This window comes from Choloepus didactylus, chromosome 5, assembly GCF_015220235.1.
Source record: "Choloepus didactylus isolate mChoDid1 chromosome 5, mChoDid1.pri, whole genome shotgun sequence".
NCBI classification, from domain to species: domain Eukaryota; kingdom Metazoa; phylum Chordata; class Mammalia; order Pilosa; family Megalonychidae; genus Choloepus; species Choloepus didactylus.
Genome location: NC_051311.1, coordinates 89,429,835 through 89,453,413, shown reverse-complemented (window position 1 = coordinate 89,453,413; position 23,579 = coordinate 89,429,835). Strand labels below are relative to the sequence as shown.

Below are 23,579 nucleotides of genomic sequence, written 5' to 3'. Positions count from 1 at the left end.
ATCCACTGCGATATGAGAAAACCTGAGGATGTGTTCACTGCACACAAGTCTAGAATTAGCAAGAGCTGGCAGTTTCAAAAAGGTGAATTTGCCTCCCACCGAGGGCACTCCATTTTGTTGCTGCTGTGCATTTTTTTTTTGTGGGAGGTCTGAGTTCACAGAAAGTGCACTGGAGTAGGACTCAGGAGTCCTGATTTCTAGTCCCAGCTTTGCCCCATCAGCCTTTGGACCTTGGGCAAGTCATTGAGCTTCCAAGGCTGTCAAGCTAACACCCACCTGGTCTACCTTACTGAGCTGTTACGAAAATCAAAACAAGCAAGCTAGGCATGAGTACTTCATAAATGGCAAGATGCTGTAGAAATGTAAGCTATTTCTAAAAGTATATGACCATTCTCAAAAGACGGAGTGAGACCACAAACTTCTCATCTCAGTTTTCAAAGGAATCACCTTCCAGAGAGACACGGCTAAGGAGAGGCACTTGGGAGTGTGAGCACAGACGGTGGGGTTTACGCCATGATATTCAAAAGCCGGCGACAGTGTGCTATTTAACTTGTTCACTATCTCTGCACTTGTTGGTCCCTGAGTCCTCCTTATCCAGCCATGCATGGCACAAAATGGGTCCTCATAAACATGAACAAATAAAAAAACACCAGCCTGAGGATTTCAGACCCTCTGGTATGGCAAGTTCATCAGTGGGAGAGGAATGGGGTTGAGAGGGGGTATTTCTGGAGGTCCATTGTAGGGTGACCAGTTGACTTGGCTTGCCTGGGCTGGAGGGATTTACCTGCAACAAGTGGTCACCCTGCCTGAGTGTCATATTTGAACGTCCATTTTGCCTCCTCCCCGGGGCCAGCAGAGATTAAAGAATTTGAACTAAGGGAAGGCATATATTTCTCTGAGTTTCTCAAGAGTGGATCCCTAGACATTTACAGCTGGGCAATTTTTTTTTTTTTCTCCTTTTGCCCCTATTAGTTTTAATTTCCCTAGCTGATACCATCTTCTCACTTTCAGGAATCCAACACAATCACACCCCTTCTATTTTTCCTGCATCAGATTATTGCCTCTAAAATATTTCCCTGACCCCTGTCGGTGGCTTCCTGCCACCAGCTAACTCTGCTACCTAACCATGCAGGGCACTCAGTGCAAAACTGCTGCCATTCGCTGGACTTGCACTTGGCATTGTTTGAAGTGCTTTGTGAAATATTCACCAGAAACACACATGCACTGCAGAACTGTTGTCTGGATCAAGATCTGACTGGTACATATAGCAAGGAAATTATATTTTGGGCCAGCGAGATGATGTTATCAGTGGGGATTTCCCCTTTAAAAACTTAGAGCAAAAGTCTGAGTGAGATGATTCAATATTCATAAATGGAAAGCAGATATGTCTTCTCTGTTCCGCCAAGAGCAATAGCTATTTATCACGGCAAATGACTGAAATAGTTGTACATACAATGCTTTACTCAGTGCTGTAAATTACGGTATACAGAAGATTAAACTTAAGCCTAATGCTACCCTTGAGCTTCAACAGCTGAGTCCTATAAATGGATACCCGTTAAGAGGAGAGAATCTTTTTCCTGGTTACTATTTAAAAGCGTATCTCTATTAAAAGCTTGTCTTAAACATAAATTACCAGGAAGCCCGCCTGTGGCCCCAGGCAAGCTCCTCCTTGAGGCACTGGCTCACATGAGCCACATCTAAATGACACAGTGACAGGCCTGAGACTTGAAGCACGTGCTGTGCTGACCTCACGAGGGACGTCAGAGGAACAGGGATGCAGTGAGACGGACTTCAGAGAAAGCTGAATGGAGCACTCCTGGCCCGTCTGCCATGCGTGGTGGGAGGAGGAGGTTCTCTGCTCAGTGGGCTCAGACAGGTCTTAGAGAAACCTTCAGAATTAAAAATGATCCTGAATCCCAAACCATTTCAAAGATAATGTTTCTTCTGTTATCTACTGTTCTGTGAGATAACCTAATCCTGACCTAGAGCCTCAATGTGCCTAAACAAATTTTATTCTCCAAGGGCCTTGCTCCTCAAAGTATGGTCAGTGGACCCATAGAACTAGCATCGCGTGGAAGCCTGATAGAACGGGAGGCTTACTGAATCAGAACCTGCACTTTCAACAAGTTTTCCCAGGTGATGTGTATGCACATTAAAATTTGAGAATCAAGGGATAGGTAAACTGGTATTGCCAGAGAAAAGGAGTCCCTTGATTTTCTCACTGGCAATTGTTACAAATGACAGATATGATTTGTGAGAACCATATGATTCTGTGTTCTCTTTTGTTCAATTTTCTGCTTTAGAACATTTTCAGGGACTTGAGAGACTGATTTTTATGAGCTGGGAATCACTCTCAACTGAGACAGGCAAAAAAGCATCCCAGGGTGTAAAAGAGAGTGAATTAGGAAAAAAAAATTCATGCTTTATAAATCAATCAGGTTGGCTCTTGTCCCTCTGTGAATCAGTAGGCTGCACTGCTAGTGTTTGGGGCCATAATTTCAATTATTTGTTGTAATTACCAATTGACCTTAAGTGGGTCAAGTATGCTAAAGTCTTTGTGTTGTTTGAGGAGAAGATAGAGAACCTGGGTAATTTTAGTCTTTATTAGGAAAAAAAATTATAGTTAATTATGCACGTTAAAAACTTCTTCATAACCACTAAATAACAAATACAATCTTTAGTGGTCAAGCCAGCAGAAGGAAAAAAGGGGAGGGAGTTAAGAAAACTTTGCTATTGCAATGGAAAGCAGGAAAAGCAAACAAAAAAGCAAATAAAAAGCAAGGGAAACAGAAAAAGAAATTAAAGACAGAAATAAGTCCAAATATATAAAGTAATCACAATAAATGTAAATGGATAAAACTCACTTATTAAAAGACACTATCAGATTGGACTTTTAAAAAAGCCAGCTATATACTGCTTACAAGAGAGACACCTAAAACAAAATAACACAAAAAAGTTGAAAATACAAGATTGGAAAGAGATACACATACAAATACAAATAGTCCAAAAAAAAAAACAAAACAAAAAAAAACTGAGTAGCAATGTTAATCATATAAAATAGAACCTAAGGTAAAAGCATTAATAGGAATGAAGAAGCTACCACTAAAAAGACATGACGGTCATAAGCTTACATGTACCCCACAGCACAGCTTCAAAATTGTAAAGCAAAATTTGTCATTTACAGGAGAGACTGATACACTCATGACTATAATAGGAGATTTAAACCCCCGTTCTCAGAAATTATAGAGCAAGATGATAAAAAATGTTGAAATATAAAATACTTCAACAACAAAATAAACAAATATATGGAACCCTGCACACAAGACAGATTATACAAATTTTCTAATCACACAGGAGACATTTACAAAAACTGACCACATACTAGTCATAAAGGAAGTGTCATAAGTTATAAGTGGATACCTTACAACCAACATTCTCCAACCCTATAAATTAAACTAGAAATAAAAAATCAAACAATGGTAAAACTGTCCCTCCATCCCTTAACATTAAAACTAAAAACTACACTCCTAAATTACCACTTGATGTCAGTGTGATTTTTTTCTATGTGTGTCCTAGTTGCTATGGGACCAGGTTAATTTACATGACATTTATCAAGGGTATCACAAGAAACAGGAAACTCCCCAGACCTTTATAGCTTCATTATTTTGTACTTCTAACTAAATTCTACATCAAAGGGAAGGTGTAGTACCTGCCTCCCAAAAGAAAAGAAGGGCCATTCCTGGGTTAATTATAACCAACTTGTACAGAGCTAGAAGCTGCTATTGGCTCATTCCCCAGCTCGTGCCCTGTGCTGTCACTCTATACCCATGTCCTTCTGTTTGCCAAAGCAGCCTTGAAAAAAACTGTTGGACGAACAGGCTGTCCTTGAAGTGCTCCCAGCACCTGGAAAAGGTGCTGTTAAATTGATGTGGCATCTTAGAATGAATGGCATCCTGGAATTGAGGAAATACTATAGTTAACAGTTTGTATGGGATCTCTGTCTGCACTTTCACAGGGCCAAGTGCTTCAGAAAAAAATGAGTGGGGAATGCTGTATAAGAGCCACACACAAAATAAATAGGCTCATAAGTCCCCGGAGGGTGGAGAGTATTATTCCCTTTGCCCCAACGAGTCCCCAAAACCAAACCAAAACCAGACCAATGGTCCCTCCCGCTGTGTGCTGCCAGCCCAGTACAATTCCAGTGCGGGCTGAATTGAAACAAAGAGTCAAAAGAAAAACCCAAACCACTTAAAAAGGATGGAACACAGGATCATGGGAACACTGATAGAACCACGTTGATGATGGATCTGTAAATTCTGAGGACGAGGGTTGGAGAGGATGGGACAATAAGCAGATAAACGAGATGATCATGGCTCTTCAGCCTGTGCACTGGGGCGTCTGCACGGGCAAAGCAGCCTGGTGATTTCTTGCTCACCAACATTACAGGTGCAGCTCTCAGGCACCCCCTTTTTCTCTAGGCCTCCCTGCCATCTTCACCCCCAACTCTCGAAGAGAGGCGCCTCATCACCCAACCCTAGGGAGGGTCACAAGTTGTAAGAATATGGCAAGGGCAGCTGAGAAAATGGCTGAAGGATTTTTAGAAAGCAACTGAGTAGGCCCTGCCTCCTTAAACATACTAGTAAACTTCAGTAACATGTATTTGGAGATAGCACCATCGTCAGAGCCAACAGATAATGCCAGGGCTGGCGTCAACACCATCTTATTAGAGATGAGCAGAAAACCACACCCACAACACAGACTAAGCCACACTTGTCTTAGAAAAATGGACTTCTGGAAATGTTCAGGGATTTGAAGCAGTAATTCAGAGGGAGAAAAGCAAAGTATCTATGATGCGAGTAATTAAATAAACAAGAAAGCAAACTTTGGATGGAAATCTGTAGTTCCAGAAATTTGTAGTTCACAGAAGTCTGTATAACAAAGGATATAGATGCTTTCTCTGGGAAAAATTATTATGCATCACATGTAAAGTGGAATTCATCAGAGTGAAATCATGTACTTTTTCGCCACTTTTTCCCCACTTTATATTTTCGCCTGGACCTGTTTATTTCTCATGTGTCTCATAAATAGCATTCCCCAATTTGTACTCATTCTTCAGAAGTGCCTGGCTCTGTGAAAGGGCAGACAAAAGGTCCTACACAAACAGTTAACTATAGTATTTCCTTGATTCCAGGATGTCGTTTAACAGTAACTTTTTCCAGGGAGAAAAACTCAAACTTGCCATAATAATTGGGCACACGATGGTAAGAAGCACTGTGACTTTAGAAATGATAGGGTGGAAACCTTCTTGGAGATCTGTAGCATCTGTGAGGCAAACCTCCACACAGGGGTTTCTAGCACACTCTTGGAGGTACTTCTCAGGAACCCAAAGTGTGAAGAATCAGCTCCTTGTAATAACACTCCAGAGGCTCTTCCAAACTGGGGTTAAAAGAAAACCGTGATGGTGGGTTCCCTAACTTTGATGCAAGTTAGGTTCTACCATCGGTGTTTGAGGAAAAAATTGTGTATAATCAAAACCTCCTTTGGAAACTCTCCCACATATAAAGTACAGTACACAGCTTAGCAGAGAGTAGATGCTCTCCACAGTTAGTTTCTCCTCCAGCGTTGGAAAAGGTCTTTGTTTCTCTGCTTGAGCACCAAATGAATGGCAGGGCTTTAGTCTGGAGTGACATTGTTAGAAAAATGTGTATTATTGTTATTACTTAGTGCATATGGTTAAATTCAGGTAAGTTAAGAGTGATGAGACCCCAATGCATTTTTGTTTTTTATTCCAAGACCCCTTGGAGCAGTTAAAATGCTAACAGCTATCATGAGTCTCCAGGAGGGGAATCTGGCATGCAGGGCTTCCCAAAGGGTTCGTGTCCACCCGTATTCTCTCTCCCAAGGACTGATGCACTATTCCAGGGAAGGAACCCGGGCAGATGCCGGCCTCTCATTGCTTATGATGGGGAGAATTCCAAAATGACCTTTTGAATCACTGCTGGCAACACTCTTTACTCTGATTTAAATAAAGCTTTGATTGTTACCCTAATTTTCCTCAGTTGATGCAGCTCTAAGGAATGTAATGGAGAGGCTTTTACCCAGAAGACATGCCAGTGATGAGTCACAAGCCAGGGGGCCGTGTAACAGCAACAGCCCTCCAGAAATCAGCTGTGTTCAAGGATCAAAGCAGCAATCTCACAGGCGCTCAGTGAGGAAGGGATGTTTTCCCCTGCATCAGCCTTTCCAACTGTATGTGAACAGAGACTGTAATTCTCTTTCAAGTAGCAATATCTTCTAAATGAACATACTCACCTACATGTAGAATCTGGCTTATTCATAACTGGCAAGCCAATTTTCCTTCCTTGCTTGCTTCCTCTCTCTCTCCTTCCAAGATTCTCTCTGTCTCTTTTTTCAAAGTGTACTGAGCACCACCTTTAGATCCAGCACTTACTGTGTTAACCCAGGAAATAGAAGACTGAGCAGGACAGGGATCCTGGCTCCTTGAAACTCCTACTCTGGGGTATGCGTGTGTATGCATGTGTGTGTGTGTGTGTGTGTGTGTGTGTGCATGCATGAGGAGATGGATAAGTAAAAAAGCATTTATAATAGCTTTGGAATAAGCAATATTGGGAGGTAGACGGTGCCAAGGGCACTTGTAATTGGAAGAGACCTTCCTTCTACCTGTCTGCCCATCCCAACATTTCCGAGTATCTACTATAAGCCAGGAAATGTGCAAGATGCTGACATACAGGAATGTATAAGCCATAGACCTAACCCTCAAGAGCTTACTATTGATAGGATGCAAGGATGCAGAGTACAGAGGGGGCAACTGGCAATTTGGTCAGGCAGCAGCTGAGCTCAGCACAAATGCAGACAGAACGCTCAGTCGTTGCCGGCCTAAAAAGCTATCTAGTGACCTCTTCTCTGTTCTCCTCTCACTCAGCCCTTTGGCATTTGACATGGTCAATGAACATGTTATTCTCTTGGACTCCATGTTGCCATCCTCTACTGGTTTTCCCACCAAATCACTGGCCGTTTCCCTTCTACTAACTCTAAATGTTGACTCCTGCCTTTTACTCACCACCCAATCCAATCCAATCCAATCCAACAGCAGATTCTATCAGCTGCATTTCCAAAGTGGATCTCAAGTTTATCCCTTTCTCTCCGTCTCCATCTGTTATCATGAGCTACTGTGTTAGCCTGTATAAGGTCTCTTAGACTCCACAACAGCCAATGATTGAAAACATAAACCATATTATGTCTTTTTCTCATGCGCATCTTCATTCTCCACACCCAGAATAAAACTCAAACTCCTGACTGACCTACAAGGCTCTGCAGTTGTGGTCCCTGCCCACCTCTCTGGGGTCCTCAAACATGCTTTGCCTCTTTTTGCTCTTGCTGTGCTCTCTGCTAGAACATTTCTTGTTCCAGCTCATCACGTGGCTTGATCATGTATTTCTTTACATTACTTAACTTAGCAGAATATAAGTCCCAAGAAGGTCACAACCTTATCTGTCTTGTTCTCACCACTGTATCTGCAGCACTACAAAAATACCTGGCCTATAATAAGTGCTCAGTAAATATTTTTCAAGTAAATGAATGAATCAAAGCCATGTGACTTTAAAGAAGGTAATTCTAAGAGATTCAGCCTTTAAGAAGTAGGCTTTGATGAGGTTAAAAGTAGAAGTTTTCCAATTATAGATGAATCCAATAATCGTAAGCTTATGAAGATTCTATTAATCTGTCTTTCAATTTGAGCTGAACCATTACATCTGCTGTGTGTTTATTTGCAACATTCTACTCAATTCAGAGAGACATGTAAAAAGGGGGATTTCATTGAATATGGAGGAAATTATCTCCTGTTTGTGGGCCTCCTGGATCTGCTCATTTGTTGGAGATACATAAGAAACGGCAAGCAGAGCTGACGGGAGAGCACATGTGGTACCCTCTCCACCTCTCCTAGGAGCTCCCTGCTTTTTACTTTCTGATGTTTAAGGTCTACCTCAAATGCTATGGCAAAGGCTCTAAACACATTTACCATTACAGATTTATTGCTCCTCTGCCCCTTCCCCTAAAACTGTGACCAAGTCTTCCACCTACGTCAATAAACAAGACAATATCAGCAGCGTAGGTCAGAAAAGTAAGGAAGAGAACTGAAGCTGCCCTGCTCCCCTGCACCTGTCATTTGTTCTCCAGCATCCTACAGGGGATGAAAATGAGCTTTCTGTATCAAAACTTAGTTATAGTGTCACAGGGAGTTTGAGATCTGAAACATTCAACTAGTAAAGTGGTTAAAATGCTCTGGAGCCAGACCTGGGTTGAACTCCTGGGACCACCATTTATTACCAACCTGACCTTGAACAAGCTTCTTAAATCACCCGAGTCTCCCATACCTTGAGTGTGAGATGGGAAGAATACAACCATAGCACCTTAGGTAGGCGAGATGATTAAATAACATAGAAAAATGCTTAGCACATTTTAGGTGTTCAAGAAGTATGTTAGCTTTATTGGTATTGTTGTTATTATCTACTTTTAGCGGTGTGAAAAGTCAGGGTTTGGGAGCAGGCCAACCTGCTAGGTCCTGGACCCAGCATTAACTCATGGTTGTAGCAAGTTCAGAACAGAAAAATTTGAAGTGGAGCAAAAAGTAGCCCTATTTAGTTGTGGAGTCTCTCAGTTGTAATGCTTGACTTAAGGTCTAACCACTGGTGAATCAGTCAGTCACTCCTTTCCCCAGGGAATTCCTTATGATCTACTGTAGGGATTTAGGACCTATCGTGTGACCTGCACTTTACCGGGGACGATGAAAAGATGAAATAAGTCACAGCAGACAGTGTTCCTGTTCATAAGGAGCCCAAAAGATATATGAATCCAGGAGTTAATTCTGAATCTGGGATACATTTATCAAATCAAAGGGGAAAAAAATCCTACTAACAAAATAATATTGGCACAGATTCACATGGTCTTGTCAACTGTTATTAATTATTGCTGTCAGGCTTGACAAAGAGTAAGTTCAGTGAGACCAATTTCCTTTCATTATTTTATACTTCTCTGGTGTAAAAAAAATCTAGTCTCTTAAAAGACAACTAACAATAATAACAAAAAATTAACCCCAACATACAAACCCAATGTACTTGATGAAAAAACCCAGGCCCTGTGCTGTTACACTATCTGAAGCCCTGGCAGGTCAATGAGCCAGTGGTGAGACCCGGGGAGCTCAGGGGACACTGACTTGGGAGGGGCTAACTTTCTCTAGGGCTCAGAAGCACAAATGGTTTGTTTCCTCCTCAACCAGGGGTCACCTGGACTTAGACAAAAGAAAAAAGAACAATTGCTGCAAACCCTGGAACTTCATCAATTAGGCTCCATGTGTTGCACTGCCGGACTACGCTGTCCTCGGTCCCAACATCAGGGTCTGGAGTGGGGGCGCCTGCCTGGCTGCCCCACGCTTTGCTGGAGGAGCCCGTCACTCATTTAGTTACTCGCCGAGTTTGCGGCTGAGCCTCTCTGCTTTAGTTCTCAGTTCATTAAATTCTACCGCATGGCCATCAACATGCAAAACAGCTATTTGAAGGGCAGAAAAGAAACTAAAAAACCCTCTCTGAGAAAGAGGGAAAAAAATTAATCCTCTTCTCTTGTCTATTGAATGACATCTGGGTTCCGTGGTTCGAAACCTGTTTTTTTTTTAGTAGCAGTGACATCCCAGGATTAACTCTGATGAGAGGGGGTGTAGGGCTGCTTGGTTCTAAGCTTAGAGTGAGCCCCACATGTGGCTGAAAATCTTCAGAGGATGTATTATTATTTCTTTTGCCCTTTTTTTTTTAATTTTTTGATTCTGAGGTGGAAAGGACTCCCAGTTTATGGAGTTTTGTAAGATATCTTGTTTTATGCTTTGCATGTGGCTGTGATGGGGAGATGGCCCTGAGGTACTAGCTCTGTGGAAGCTGAAATAGTCAACTTTCTAGATGCCAGTGTGATTCCTCAGAAGTTATTTCTGGGCTTAGTATGTCCATGCACACACGTTTTAATTTGGAAAAAGTGTTAAATACTGAAAAGCACAGAACATAATATGACAAATAGGGTATGTTATTTTTCATGGCAGTGATTCTCAACCAGAGGTGACCCCCAGAGGGGCATTTGGCAATGTCTGGGGACAATTTGGGTTGTCATAACTGGGGGCTGCTACTGGCATCTGTTGGGAAGAGTCCAGGGATCTGCTCAACATCCTACAATGCCCAGGACAGCGTCCCCACCACAAAGAATTATCCAGCCCAACAAGTCGAAAGTGCTGCTTTTGAGACACTCTGCTTTATGGTAATTAGCCTGGAAAGCCATCAGGAGATAAGAACAGAAATAAATCATATTCCTTCCATCTATCTAGGCAAATCATACAACTTCATAAATGTTCAACCCAATTACAAAATTACAACTCAGATCTACCTATTATTTTTCTTTTTAATTAAAATATTCCAAATTGATTAAGAATATTCAACAATTACTAAAAGTAATGAAAATATATTTCCCATTGTAGGCACCTTGCACTTGTTTTGAGCTTAAAGATGCCTGTGCACATACACAGCACCCCCTTCCTCGGCCCCCGCCCCACCCTCCACACAGACACACACACACACACACAAATACACACACTCTCTCCCTACAGGGGAGACAGGGATTCTTTTTGGAAGAAATGGCAACAGCACTTTCTCTCACCCAAGTTTGGGACTCACCGTAGCATTGGCACAAGAAGAGTCACAAACATCTTCCCTCCCACTCCACAGTAATCACAGAAAAACCTTACAACAAGATTTCATTATACATCTCTGAGGCTTATCATTTGGTTAATGATAGCTTTTATTTTTTTAAAGCAAACTTTGTTCCATCTCTGTGCTAACTACTTCCATATGCAATGCCCTTTAATCATCACAACAATCTTATGAGATAAACTAGTACCGTCCCCATTTTAAGAATAAGGAAACTGAGACACAGAGAGGCAGAGCAATCTGCCCACAGGCACACGTTCCAGTGGTACAGAAGGAATTTGAGTTCAAGCAGACAGATTCGATGGAGGCTACACTCAACCACTAGGCTTTACACCAGCTCTCACGTTGCACCAATGCATCAAGCCACAACTTGAGATGGACAATTACTGGGGATAGGCTGAGTAGAATCAGGTGCACCAAGATGAAGCCTTTGGTTTCTGTTTCCCCTTTCTACAACTTGCCCCCAAATGACTTTATCAACTCACCTAAGAAATATTAGAAACAAACTAATTGCCTCAAATCCTAGATCCCCAGGGTAGAGGATTAAAAAAGCATCTAAAGGGCCCTTGCACAGACTTAGGAAACAGACCCTAGGAGAACAGGACATGTGGGGTGGCACAGAACATGACCCCAGAGGGCCTCTACCTCCATGCCAAGTAGAGGGATCTGAGCAGAGGCTGCGCCCCCTTCCTATGCTCGGGGCACAATGCCAGGAGCAGGTAGGAGCGTGGCCAGTCCTTGGAGAGGGCTTCGTGTTACCTCTGTATGGAGCTGCTGTAAAGGCCCGTGGACCTTGCCAGGGAACGCTGAGAGATATTGGGAACATCATGGCATCTCCAAAGGAGCTGACCTTGGGGCTTAGCGAGAAAGTAAATCAATATTTGCAAGGCCAGTCCTGAGGACTCCTGGCAAATGTAATCATATTTGGGCTGACAATTCTCATATCCAAGAGTGTGGGAAGCTGGAGATGAGTCACAGGCAGAAGTCTGCAGGCTGACCTCAGACTGCACCTCCCCGGAGACGGGGCAAGAAACGATGACAGGAAGCACTTGACTGAATAGGTCTTTCCATTTTTCTTAAGAAACATTCAACTTAGTAACAAATTGCCACACTTGACTGACAATAACAGCCAGCCTTTCTCTATTCCCTCACCATATGCCAGGAAGCCATCCATTCTTTATCTCAAGTTCTCACAGCAACTCTGCAAGGCAGGAATTGTCACCCTCATTCTACAGATTAGGAAAATGGGGCTCAAAAAAGTCAAGTAATTAGCCCGAGGTCACACAGCTAGGAAATGTTAGAGCTGAGAGTCTAACCCGTATCAGTTTGACTCCAAAATTCAATGATTTTTCCACTATGGCATTCTATTTCTCAAACTACTGCCAACCTCCGAAGTTTCCAGAACCAACTGCTTAAATATGTGTGTGTGTTTATATACTTCTATATACACACATATACATATATCAGTACAGACATATACACACACACACACACTTTATTTATTTCTAATTTAATTTAAACAACCAGTACACCAAGATCTAGAATGCTCCCTGTTCCCCCCACCCTCCACCTCAATCTCTCTGACTACGTTATGATCCTTAAAACCTAAGAACCAAAGCACAAGAATGAGAACGTTCCCAACAGAACACCTCGTCCAGCCCACTCTCATCCAACAAGGTGACAAGCCCACAGTCGCCGGGCTGGGCAGAGGCCGACTGGGATTCGACCCCGGGTGTGCTGGCGTTTGAGCAGTGTCCCTCCCATGGCACCACAGCCGCTGCTTCCTGGGGCCAAGGCCAGGGATGCACACATTTTCTGGGTGTGGGGAATACAGAGTTGAAAAGGCCCATCCCTGGTAGATGTGCTAAGACAGTGCATGGCAGAGTGGATGTGGCATGGGAGAACAGAGTTCTATGGATAATGAGAGGGAGGGATCATGTCCAGCAGGCTGATGGGGAAGACTCCATGGGGAGAAGGGGGAGAAGGAAATTAAGCAGAGTCCACATTTTACAGGCAAGGGAGTGAGGAGGAGTGAGAAGAGATGACCTGCCCAAGGTCTCACAGTTACTGGGTGAGTCCTGTGAATCAGTTTTGTCTGACTTCAAAGCCCACACTCTTTCCACATCAACAACAAACTTCAAATGTTGTTCTGTGCAGCCCTGGCAGGTGAGGGTCAGGAGAGGTCAGGAGGAGACAAGACCCTTGCCCAATTTCAACCCTAGCAGCTCTGCTTTCCATATATATTAACTGGTTGGGGTCCTCCATGAAATTTCATTGAAACAAAATAGAATGTGAAGTCTTGTGTTACGATACTACCTGGCGAGTGAACGCATTGGGCCTTGGAGTATGGGAAGTAACCTGTGCAGAGGCAGAGAAGGACAGTGGTGAAGTATGCAGGGTCTGGGGCAAAGCGGGCCCTGCCACTGCCGAGCTTTAAGACTCTGGGCAAGGCAACGCACCTCCTAAGCCTTAGCTTCCTCAGCTATAATATTAGCAGCTACTTTGTACGGCTGTGAGAGGATTACTTGCTCCAAGATATGAAAAGCACATCTCAGCACACTGCCTGGTATTTAGGACTTAATAAATGTTTGCTATTATTGATACTGTTATTGTTACAAGGCACAGCGACATTCTTAGTAACTTGAAGAAAATAGCAAAGTTAACATTTGAAGGAAAAGAGCAAAAAAAAAAAAAAAAAAAAAAATCATGGAAGAAGGAATTCTTAAGGAAACTAAGAAATATTCACCCTGGATGAAGAGTTGCTACATTCTGAACTCTGCCTTGCATTCTCTTGGCCTGGATAAATATGGGTTTTGCATCATTGGGACACACATCTGAAAGATGAGGGAGGCTCTGGGGCTTCAATCACCTGAGTTGGGGCTGTGCCCCCATCACTCCTTGTCAGCTGGCTCAGCAAGATGCTCCACGGAGACCAGTTTTCAAGTGATAAGGTCAGTAACTTCAAACCCCAAACTAATTTACTGCTGCTACTCAGAGCAGGTGGCCGCAAAGCTCTCAGCTCTCCCTCTAAGTTCAGATTTGGCTCTTGAACCAAAAGACTTACAGTAGAGGGAGGCATGTACAGCAGCCAGGCCAAGCCCTGAAGGACTCTTTTGCTGGCTAGACAAGGCCAAGAGTTCTGCAGGACATGGGGGTGGGGATGGATGGGGGGTCCCAGGCCCCCTTAGGATTCCCTCCACCAAAGACTCTGCCACTGAATCAAGTTCCCAGCAAAGGTTTTGATGGCTTACATTAGAATGCAAGCCCCAAGAGGGCTGGGGCTTTCATATGTTTTGTTCACTGCTGTATTCCCAGTGCCTGGAAGAGCAGCACAGACTTGCAAATGAATGAATGATGATCGGGTTCAGGGTGACTTAGCTTCTGCCTTGTGACAAGGCAAACAGAGCGACTGGCCATGGAGCATCTCTGGGTGTTCACTGAACAACCAGCTGTGTGGGATCTTCCTGCCATTGCTCTGCTTTTGATTCCCCCACCTGTCACTTCAGCTGGTAGCAGCACCAACAGGCTGCTGACAGTTTCCCTTTGGAGAGGTTTGACCTTTTCTCTTTTCCTAGTGTAAGAGCACTGAGCAAGAAGGTCAGCTCGTTCCAAGCACACAACTTGCTCTTTGCATGTTCACTCTGCTGGAAATTAAAATGCTAGAGCTAGATGCTCCCACCAAAATCACCTCCTCACAGAAAGGCAGGAAACCAAAGCCCTGAGTTGTTAAGCAAGTAGCCCAAAGTCACAGAGCAGGCTGTAGGGAGAGGCAGGAGACTTGGCTCTAATCAGTGCACTTTGTAAAACACTTTCTAGGGCATTCTCTTGGCCTTGCACAGGTCAGAAAGTTTTGTACTAACAAAGGTTCTCTGTAAGCCTGGATCCTCCTTCTACATATCATATATACAAAATATAACTGCAGTATACACACAGATACAGATTATACATAAATATGTAGAGAAGTATATGCCATACACACACATATATACATATATATACATATATTCATAGAAGATATTATATATATAAACTTTACTAGAGTCTCAAGTACATTTACTAAAGAATTTAGATTAGCTCAACTCCTTTTATTTTATGCCTATTTATTACAGAAGGTTTCTTGACTGGTGGGGCAGGGAAAAGTCAGAAATTCTGAGCATGAGAAAGGGGGAATGTGTGTCATTTGTGAAAGTATGTTCAGTATTACAATTGCTCTGATTTGTTTTCAGGTACAATAACTAATGTGCTTTGAAACTTTAAACAGCATTATTAAAGGAGGGTATACAGGTTTTATGCTTTTCTAAAGGGGGACACAGCTTAATAAAAAGGTTGTGAAATATAGCTCCGGACTCACAGCATATTACAGCAGATACAACTTTGGAAACCAACTGGTCTAGCTCCCTGTTAAAGATGAGGAAGCTTCCACCCAGAGAGGTTAAGTGACCTCTTGTCTACGTTCAAATAGCTGTTTATTTGTTCGAGGGAGTGACCATGTAGATTTTGTTGTATCTCTAACAACTCCAAGCTCAACGCCCTGCATCAAACAGGCACCTAAGAATTGCTGCAGACCAACTAAAGGGAATTTGCTACACCCAGGAAGCTCAGATACAGAGGGAGAGCCAGTTTCCGAGAACACCAGAATTCTTTAATAAGGGGATACTTGAAAAAGGAGATGCTGAGCCTGAGCTTTTCACTCCAAGGCACTTCCTTCCCCCACACTGGGCGCCCTCGGCTCCAGCCCTCCTTGGTGGGAATCCGGGAAAGGCTCCATCCTGGCCCTGTCTCTGGGGGAGAGAATGTCAGCCTGGAGGAATGAATCCTCAAGTCTCTGCCATCCCCTGCCCTTTGAACCCCACAGAGCCCATGCCAGGTTGGACAATGGTTTCCGTCTAGTTCCAGCCACCTAAACAAGTTGTAGGTTGCCCCTCATTTGTTTGGACAGGACCACGCCGTTCAGCAGAAGGACTCCCGTAGCTCTTAGAATAGCTACCCTGTGAGCAGAGGCAGCAGCCCTAGGACGAGTTTACTCACAGCCTTGTGCTGGGACAGACACAGGGCCGGACCCTGTCGGGGAGCTGGAGAGGAGGCGAGCCCTCTGGGAGTGGTGGCCGCAGGTGTGTGCACCCAGCGCAGGAGTCCACTTACCGCAGTGCGACTGGAAAACCTGTGGCTTGATGACCTGATTACAGGCACTGCACACTACGAGACAGAAGTCGTCATGTGCTGGATAATGGCCAAATAAGTGCATATCTGTGGGGGAAATGAAAACAATGTTTTTTGAAAAAGCAATTAAGTCTCAGAAGGTGTACAGTTTCCTCTCGGAATTTCTTCAAGGACACTTCTTCAAACAAGACACACAGAAATGCAATAATCTTTACTAAAGGGAATGTGGTTTGTCATAACACAGCTCCCCAACTCTCAGAGAAGCAATTGCCTCGAAGAATCCCTGCTCATTTCACCCTTGGAAACGGACTGCTACTCCGATTGATTCAGTCGGTGGTGTGGTGGGGTGCGGGGTGGGATGTGTCTGAGTCACCTGCCATAGGCAATTACCCTGTTGAGAGCAAACCCAAGTGTTAGCAGGGACCCAGTAAGTCTGTATTTATTTGAAGGTGGGGGGTACTCCCCCAAACCCATTCCTACTTAAGCAAACATCTTTCAGGTGAGGGAGAATGGCGAGAGGGGGGTGGCAGAAGAATGAGGGGTCATCTTAGCCTCAGGAGTTGCCTGGGTTTCTCCACCCCCTGGCAGAAACACAAGGTAAAGGAACCTCTGCACAGTGGCTTGCTTGCTGCCATCATCATCCATTACTCATCTGAGAAATATTTACCGAGTGCCTCCTATATGGCAGGTACTGAGCTAGGTGCTGGGGCGTGACCAGTGAATAAGAACGAGGTCCTGCTGTCCTAGAGCTTATGACAGCAAAAGACGGAAACATGAAACAGACAATTACTGAGTCATCATTTGGTTGTAATTGTGGTTAGTGCTCAGCCATGAGAGCATGTGACAGGCAGACCTAACCTAGTCTGAGGTGTTGGAGAAGGATTCCCCAAGGACAGGCCATTTCAGCTGAGATCTGAAGGATGAGGAGGCCTAAGAGGAATAAAGGGCCAGGGAAGGGAAGGAGGAAAGATCAAGGGTCTGTGGGAGGAAGGAGGTTCTATGCATCCAAAGAAACTCTTAGCTGGAACATAAGAGCGAGGGGACAGGGTGAGGCTAGCAAGGGCCCAGAAACTCTAAATCCTGTAGAGCAAGGTAAGAATTTTGCACTTGATTTTAAGAATAACCGGAAGCTATGGAGGATTTTTAAGCAACAAAGTGACATGATCAGATAAGCATTGCTAAAAGATCAGTTATGAGGTATATGCCTAAGAAAAATGAACACAATGTCCACACAAAAACTTGTACACAAATATTCATAGCAGTATTATTCATAACAGCCACAAAGTGAAAACAACCCAAATGTCCATCAACTAATGAATGGACAAACAAAATAAGAAACAAAATACAGTATATCCACCCAATGGATAAAGCACCATAAAAAGGGATGAAGCACTGACACATGCTACGACATGGATGAAAGAAGCCAGTTACAAAAGACCATATATTATATGGTTCCATTTATATGAAATGTTCAGAATAGGAAATCCATAGAGATAGAAAACAGATTAGTGGTTGTCTAGGGCTCAGTGTGTGTGGGGTTGATAGCTAATGGGCACCGGGTTTCTTTTTAGGGTGATGGAAAATGTTCTAAAATGGATTGTGGTGATGGTTGCACAGCCTTGTGAATATACTAAAAATAAAGGTCAGTTATGAGGAACCTGTGGCCACATGTCCTCGTGCATCCCTGGGCGGGGCACAGGGCCCTGGGTGGCCCCTTAATTATGCCCCTTCTTAGATGACTGGCTCTGGGCAAGTCACTTGGGCAGGGTAATCACACCCAGCGACAGGGCCGATGCAGCATTTGGTGAAAGTGCTTTCTGTCCCAAACGTGGACTTCCTCGGGTTGAGAGAGTAACCGTCCCCCACTACCCCCAGCCCTCACTTTTTAGACTCAACCTGCATCTTTAACAAAAACCCCCAAACACATGATGACTCCCCAAGCTGCAATCCTAGCCACAAGGAAGAGCTGAGCTGCTCATGACATGGGGAAGGCTCATTTACAATCCAACATGTGCTTCAACGGAGGCATTGGGCCTGTGCTCCCGCCTCAGAGCAGCTCTGCAGCTGAGACCCTCCACTCGTCCTGATGGAGCTGTGTGTGTGTGACTGGAAGGGTAGGATGCGCTGGCCATGGGGGAGGCGGGTGGGGGGGTGACGGACACCCCCAGCAGCGTCCTCAGCATTTTCAGGCATGCCAAGATGCTGCCCACCCCCTCAGCAGATGACAGGGCAGGAGACGCAGGCCCACTGGACTTCTAACTTGTCGGTGGCCCTGGTGTGGCCATGAGTCCTCCCTGGGACTCATCTCTCTCCATTTCTACTTCTGGATAAGATCTGTACATGCCATCTGCCTGGGACCAACCGGTACTGCTAGTTAGGGCCTGGTAGGCAGAGAGGCCTGTGGAAAAAGAGGCTGTGACGAGGGTCCCGAAGGGGGAGGAGGCCCAGCCTGGGCCACCCAGTGCGTCTGGCCTGAGTTTTCTGGACTGAGCCCCACCCGGTAGGCCAGGGACCCTCAGTCCAGAGTCCCACATTGAAGAGGAGCACCTCTCGGTCTGCAAATGCTGATGCCACCCTTGTGTCACTTTTTATTTATAGGTTGTTTATTTTTATAACCTATATTCATTTTTTTAATAACAAAAGTAATTCATATTCTTTGAAGATACATTTGAAAAGTACAAAAATACAGAAAAAAATTACTGGCCACTTCTGTTAATACATTGCATCTCATTTAGATTTAAAGTCACATTTTGGGGAAATGGAGACAGCAATTTGACAGGTTACAAAAACCAGGAGCTGATGAGGACTGAAACTTAATTATTCAACAAGCACTTATTGAGCTGCCTCAAATCCTTTCTGCAACAGGTCAGGCTATAAAGGAATGAAAAATTCATTAATCAAAAAGAAAAACAAGCATAAAAGAAAATGTCTTGAGTACCTACTCTGTGACCAGACACCGCAGGGTCTGGAGAAGGGGTCTTTACACCATTAGATGCCCCACTTCTGTATTCCTTCAGAGATCTGTAGAGCCCCCGCCCCTAGCGCTCTCTCTTACATACTCACACCCCCTCACAGCTCATGTCATGGGCTGAAGGTAAAGCTTAGGCTAGTCAGAGACTAGGGTCCCTTGAGGTCCCCTGGGGGTATGTTCTGCTCAAGGCTTTCATTCCGCTGGGACCTTCCTTGGTTTCTCTCTAGGGCAGTTTCAATCTTGCACAGGTCTGCTGAGATCAGGTCTCCCGTGGAAGGTGAGAGGACCTGTGCGTGTGCTTGGATTACTCCCCAGTGGACCAACCTGAGAATTCCTCTATGGACCACCCAGGTTCTGAGAGCCAGGCAGATGGGAAGCAAGTAAGGGCACTTGGCTCCTAGGAAGACCCCACTTCACATGGCTAGGGGTTCACGGTAAGGTGCTGTTCCATGAGGTTAATAAGGGGTGAGGGTGGGGAGGGAGGACAGAGAGGGATGAAAACTAATATGCCAAGCACAGAGCTAGGCATTCTGTTAATTCGTTCTCTCTCTCTTTGTGTGTCTTTTAATTTACCACCCAAATAAAACATTTAGTGCGCAGTTAAAAATAAAAACAGTGGTGTGCTGAAGTGGGCTCGTACTAGCTCACGAGAGCTGATGGTGTACATCTCTTCCTGACTCTGCATTTCAGTGATGTCACGTTGGTAGCTTGATATTAGCGATGATGGGAGTAGTTACACCATGGAAATGGGCAAACACTACAAATCAGGATTTTTGTTTTTCCCTTTTGAAGAGGCAGTTGTTAAACATTTATAAGAGCACCACTGAACAAAGATGGGCAAAAAAGTGTAACTGAACTCACTTGTAATGCCACCCCTTGGAGATAACCACTGTTGACATATTAAGATGTGTCCTCCTAGTCTTTACTATGTGATAACATCATCTGGTTTGATCCTCATAACTAACCCGTGCAGTTGGCATCATCCCCTCTTTCCAGGCAAGGAAACAAAGGTGAAATAATTTGCTCATGAGCCTGTGGTGGTGGTTTGTACAGCAGGATGATATTTCAGGACACTCTTAAAGCTAGTGCTCCTTTCCAGCTGCCTCTTCAATAAGATAGCAAGATCCTGTTTCACAGAGGAAGAGACCAGTATGAAAGGGGTGCCTGGAGGTCTAACAGGCTGTGCCGAGGCTCCAGAGAAGCTGCTGAGTGAGCACAGACCTGGGGTCAGACATGTGTGTGGAACACAGTGCTCATGAGCTGGTCGACCCCAGGGAAGGTGCCGATCCTCTCTGTGTCAGTTTCCTAATCTATGAAATGGGCTGACAATCCCTGCCTCGTGGGGTTGCTGTGACAGCTCATAAAAACTGCCTGGTCCTGTGCCTTCTTCCAGGAGCAATTCAGGAGAGGCTGTGGAGAAAGCTTTCATCGAGATCACCTCCCCTAGTTTCCCAAACCAACTAATCCTCCAGTGAAGGGTCCTTGCTCCAAGTGACACATGCTTAAGACCCTCCCTCACAACCATTCACAGCAGACTTCCTGGGAAGGCTGGGGACCTGCAGAACTCCATATGCATGCGTGTGCATACATGTGCAGCGTGTGGATGGGGGGGGTTGAAGGCCACTTGGAGGCCTCTCTCTAGGCTGTGGATTCTGAGGAAACATGTGCATGAAGAAGACTGGACTTTGCCCAGTTTCAAATACAACGTGCAACTATCTCTCCAACAGGCAAAGCGATGCCTGTTTGTTCCACCCTATTTTGCTCCTGCAAATGGATCCACTATAAATCCACTAAAATCAGAAAGCACCACCCCAGCTCCTCACAGAAGTGACCTTAGTCACCCTCCTGGCTGGGTCATGGGCAGGGAGGTAGCAAGCTCCAGTAGCTTCAATTTGCCGATGGAGGAAACAGAGGTACACTTGCTTCTAGGTCAGTATTTTTAAAATTTTTTTTACCCCAATCCATCACACACATATAAATAGTGTCTGTTTATCTACCTACCCACCAACATCCATCTATCTATCATGTATCTATCTATCTATCTGTCTATCTATCTCCTCTATCATCTTCCATCCATCCATCATCTTTCTTTGAAACATGGGTTACACTCTGATATTTTCTTTTCTACTCATTTCTGTTTTACTCTATTATCTTTTATTAAACAAAAAAAAATGCTGGTTGAAATCCCTAAATTAATTTCATGACCCTGCTAGTGGGTCATAACTCAAAGTTTGAAAAATACTCTTCTAGGGAATTTACTGAGTCAGGGGTGAGCTGAGCATGAGAGTTTGAGAATCATAAAGGTGTGAACTTGTCCTCCTGGGAGTCTGAGGCCCTGAACATAATTGTTGGTGTCAGTTATATGCTGGAGCCAGCCTGTACCGGCCCACAAGGGCTGACTGTGAGCATCGCCTCCCAAATCTGCATTCAGCGACATCAGGCTGGTAGCCTGAGTCAGCCACGTTGGGAATATTTACACCATGGAAATCCATCTCCACCACAAACCAGGGCTCTTTCCCTCAGTGAGCTGCTTGTTAACACATTTATCAGCACACCACTGAAGAGTGCCCACTTTGGTATCACTCTTCCCTGGCTCAGTTTCCCCAGTTATAAAATGGAGAAGATTATATGCCTCATCTACCACACTGGGATGCAGAAAGTCTACTGTGAACTTATGAGGAAATAATTACGTTAATATAAAATATGGTTACGGTATCAATTATTGTTCCCAAAACAAATACTGGTTAAACAGGTTGATCAATTCCTGTATCCTACAAAGTTGCCCATGTGCTGAGGGGGGATGGGGACATGAAGTTACTGGGGTTCTTTCCAATATCTGTTGTCCAAATGCTTATTCATTTAGGGTTATTCATGGGGAGATAGGCTCATATTATTCAGGGAGAGTTAGGCTCATATTCACAGGCTAGGCTCATATTATTAAACTAATGCTGTCTATAACTTTTATCACATAGAGGCGATTCTCAGGGCCCCTGTTTAAAGTAGGCAGTCCTCCACTTCCATTGTTTTACTTCTGATACAATTCTCATTTGTGGAAGAGTCACTTACATTCATGTTATCAACCTGGTCTAGCATGCTCGGCCTGCTTCCTGACATCGCTTGAGGTTCCCCCAGGCCTTTGTCCCCACAAAATCTCCCCAGCCCCACTTCTCACTGCTTCTTTCCTCTGCTGGATGGTGGAAGAGGGAGGCAGGAGACAGAGCTCACTTGCCCTGTAAGGAAAGAGGAAAGTTTGGGACCACAGAATGGTTTCTATGAAAGTAAAGTAATAACTCCGATTTCCTGGTGTAGTTGGTAAACTATTTCTTAAGTTAATACTGAAAAAGACATTGTCAGACTGGGAGTAGCATTTAATCAAGGTAAACAGTTTTTTGAGGGGAAGACTTTTGACAGGCAAAGTCATGTGTTTGTATGAACTATAATTTATATCCAATATTCACTTTTGAAAATGGCTTTTCCCTTCAGGAAAAGGTGGGGTGAGAGCGCCAATTCACTATATGTACAGGACTTGTTTCTAAGATGGGAAGAAAGCTGGGTCTGTGGATTCAGGATCAAACTTGCTGTACACTTTTGAATTTGCCGTGGACACCTTCCAGAGTATGAGACTTTGACACTATAAAGCAACAACTAGTAAGACCACAAAAGCTGAAAAACTTAAGAAAGTAAGGGCTAGCTCCTTCCTTTTGCAAGTGGGAATGTTAAGTGAAAAACAGGCTGCACAGAGAAGCTGTAAGAATCAGATTCTGCTTTGAAGACAGTCGAAGAGCTTATTATAAGCAATTGGTGATATGCATGCTCGCTATAGAAAATCCTGCAGCAGCAAAACAGACAACGTTGAATTTTAGCTTCAAAACAAAACAAAACAAAACAAAACCACCACCACAACAAAACACCACCCAGGAAATGACCTTAGGTTTCCCCCAAAAGTCATTTCTAGGGTTGTGAAACCACCCCAGTTGCTGTAAGAATTATAATAATGCTGAGCCAGGTAGCTCATGCTATAATCCTAGGTTACAGTGACAATAATTTTATACAATTTTAAATTATGCTTCACTTTTTAATTATCTCTAAGATACTGTAGTGGAAAAAAAAAATGAGATCGGATGTACAGAATTTCAACACACCAGGCCCTTTCCAGGAAGCTGAACGCGAGCCTTGCCTGAAAGGCAAGCCACTGCCTGCTGGACACAGGGAACTTGGAGGGACCTAGGGCGGCTGTAACAGCCCTGATGATGGCCAGGGGGCTGGGAATCTCTCAAAACAATGGGCTGGTGGCTGACGGTGGTTTGGATTTGGGGGCCTCTGCTTACAGAAACTCAGGCGAAATTATTTGGAAGAACATTTCCTGTGGTTCAAGGGCACATATGACTATCTCCAAGCAGATTCAAATCAGGACAGACAAGCCCCTGTGAGAGGGATATGCACAACCCCAGAGGCAGCAGCTGGGACTTCGGAGGGGCTGGTCCTAACAGCCTGCCTTTCCCCAATTAATCTTAATTTGTTCTTTATTTAGTTTGGAGGGTTTTTTTCTTCTTCTTCTTCTGCTAGTGGAGTTTTCAGCTGCATTTTTTTTTTTGTTAATCAGCTGCATTTTAATCACTTATGCCAAATGGAGACCTTGAGGGGTCATACAAAAACGTTTCTCCTTGGCCCTGACAGAGAGTTTCTAT

At 44.2% G+C, this 23,579-nt stretch overlaps 1 protein-coding gene across 5 annotated transcripts in view; it reads right to left on the bottom strand.

Annotated features, from left to right (window-relative positions):
* The window catches only part of ATXN7L1 (ataxin 7 like 1), a 236,946-nt gene that overhangs the window by 136,243 nt on the left and 77,124 nt on the right, over positions 1 to 23,579 (bottom strand). For all 5 annotated transcript variants that reach the window (XM_037836420.1, XM_037836418.1, XM_037836419.1 and 2 more), the window contains exon 3: positions 15,903 to 16,007. In XM_037836420.1, the coding sequence (XP_037692348.1) occupies positions 15,903 to 16,007 (105 nt within the window). The remainder of the gene's footprint in view (positions 1 to 15,902; positions 16,008 to 23,579) is intronic.